This window comes from Rhagoletis zephyria, unplaced genomic scaffold, assembly GCF_001687245.7.
Source record: "Rhagoletis zephyria isolate East Lansing unplaced genomic scaffold, Rhagoletis_zephyria_1.1 Rzeph_scaffold_56505, whole genome shotgun sequence".
Taxonomy (NCBI): domain Eukaryota; kingdom Metazoa; phylum Arthropoda; class Insecta; order Diptera; family Tephritidae; genus Rhagoletis; species Rhagoletis zephyria.
The window spans coordinates 1-1,595 of NW_016213557.1; the positions used below are offsets into that span (position 1 = coordinate 1).

General features: G+C 59.7%; 1 protein-coding gene across 1 annotated transcript; it reads left to right on the forward strand.

Annotated features, from left to right (window-relative positions):
* Positions 1-128: 128 nt before the first annotated feature.
* Positions 129-1,316, forward strand: LOC108356287 (nucleolin-like; the record flags this gene model as incomplete). The annotated part of the gene is made up of 1 exon (XM_017607406.1): positions 129-1,316. A coding segment is annotated over one exon (1,188 nt), but the record flags the coding sequence as incomplete, so codon positions are not given.
* Positions 1,317-1,595: the final 279 nt, after the last annotated feature.

Sequence of the window (1,595 nt, forward strand, 5' to 3'; positions counted from 1 at the left end):
CGACGCAGTCCTCCTCCAGTGCCACCACCACACAGCGGAGTGGCAGCTCCAGCCGGAGCAATGGAACTGCCAGCACTGCCGAGAGGAACGGCAAACGGAACAAACCGGACTTTCTCTTCTCGACGCAGGCGGAGAAGCTTATTCAGGACTTTGAGGATGGGCAGGAACAGGGGCAGGGACTGCAGCCGCAGTTCAACAGCACCGCCGCCACCACGCCCAACTGCACTGCCTCCTCCTCGATGGCCAACTTTCGAACGCTCATTTCGACGACGCCGGCCAGTGTTACCGTGGCGAAGACGGTCAGAACGATTGAAGAGGTGGTGGCGAAGAAGCAGGCGGAGGTGATTGACATAATTGATGATGAGGAAGAAGAAGAAGCGGAGAAAACAGGGGAAACAGTGGAAGAGGAGTCGAGTCCCGAGCTGGTGGAGGAGATTGAGGTGGTGAAGAGGAAGAAGAAGACGACAACGACGACGACAACAGCAGCGACAAAGTCGGCGGCGAGCAAGGCCAAGGGTCGAAAGGCTTCGGCAACTGCCTCTGTTTCCTCCGCTTCTTCGACCACCTCATCGCGCACCTCAAAGCGCTCCAAAGCCTCGGTCGTCTCGAGTGTTCTGGGCACTGGTAAGGNGAAGATGCGGGCTGAGGCGCTGGCTGCAGCTAAGGGAGGCGGTCGACAGCAGCCGACGCCCAGCAAGCTCGCCCAGGTGCGCACTTCCTCGAAGCGGCTGCAGAAGAAGCTAAATGAGGACGAAGTGGAGGGAATCAAGGAGGAGGAGGAAAGCCTCTCGCCGATCAACCGAAGCAGTCGAAAGCGAACTGTCCGGGCGATCAGTGATGATGAGGAGGAGGAGGAGGAAGAAGAGGAGAATGAAGAAGAAGTTCACGACAGTGGTGCTGGACTAAGCAATCAGCCGACGTTGAATTTGAATAATCAGCGAAGTGCTACTACCACGACCACCAGCAACAGCAACAACCTGCCCACCTACTCGACCTACTCTGCCGGCGTCATGTCCACCTACCCTGATGAGGAGGAAACTTCAATGGAGGACGATGAAGAGCAGCAGGATGAAGAGGAGGAAGGTGATGAGGAGCAGGAGGAGGAGGACAGCATCGACGACTACATCGGCGACAGCATCGAGGATGAAGAGGAGGAGGAGGAAGAGCTGGGCGAGCTCACACAGCCGCTCGGCCACTCTACCATCATTGAACGTACTTCAGCGGCCGAAGAGGAGGTGGTGGAGGCTCCAAAATCATCAGCGAAACCTCCCTCGCAAAGACCACCGCTGCTGATGCTGTCCGGCTTCACGGACGACGTTCGAGAGCGGCTGGCCACCGACCTCGAGGCGAAGCTCGGCGTGGCCGTCCACCGCTCCCCCACCGTCCTCCACCCGGTGACGCACCTCATCCTCCGGGAGCCCTACGCCACGGAGAAGACCCTCTCTGCCATTGCAGCCGGCGTCTGGCTGCTCGTGCCCGCCTACGTGGAGCGCTCGCTGGAGGCGGGCCGCCTGCTGCCTGAAGCGGACTTTGACTGGAGCGCCCAGGACCTGTCCAGCTACTCCAACTCGAGCAGTCGACGGCGGCTGATGCTG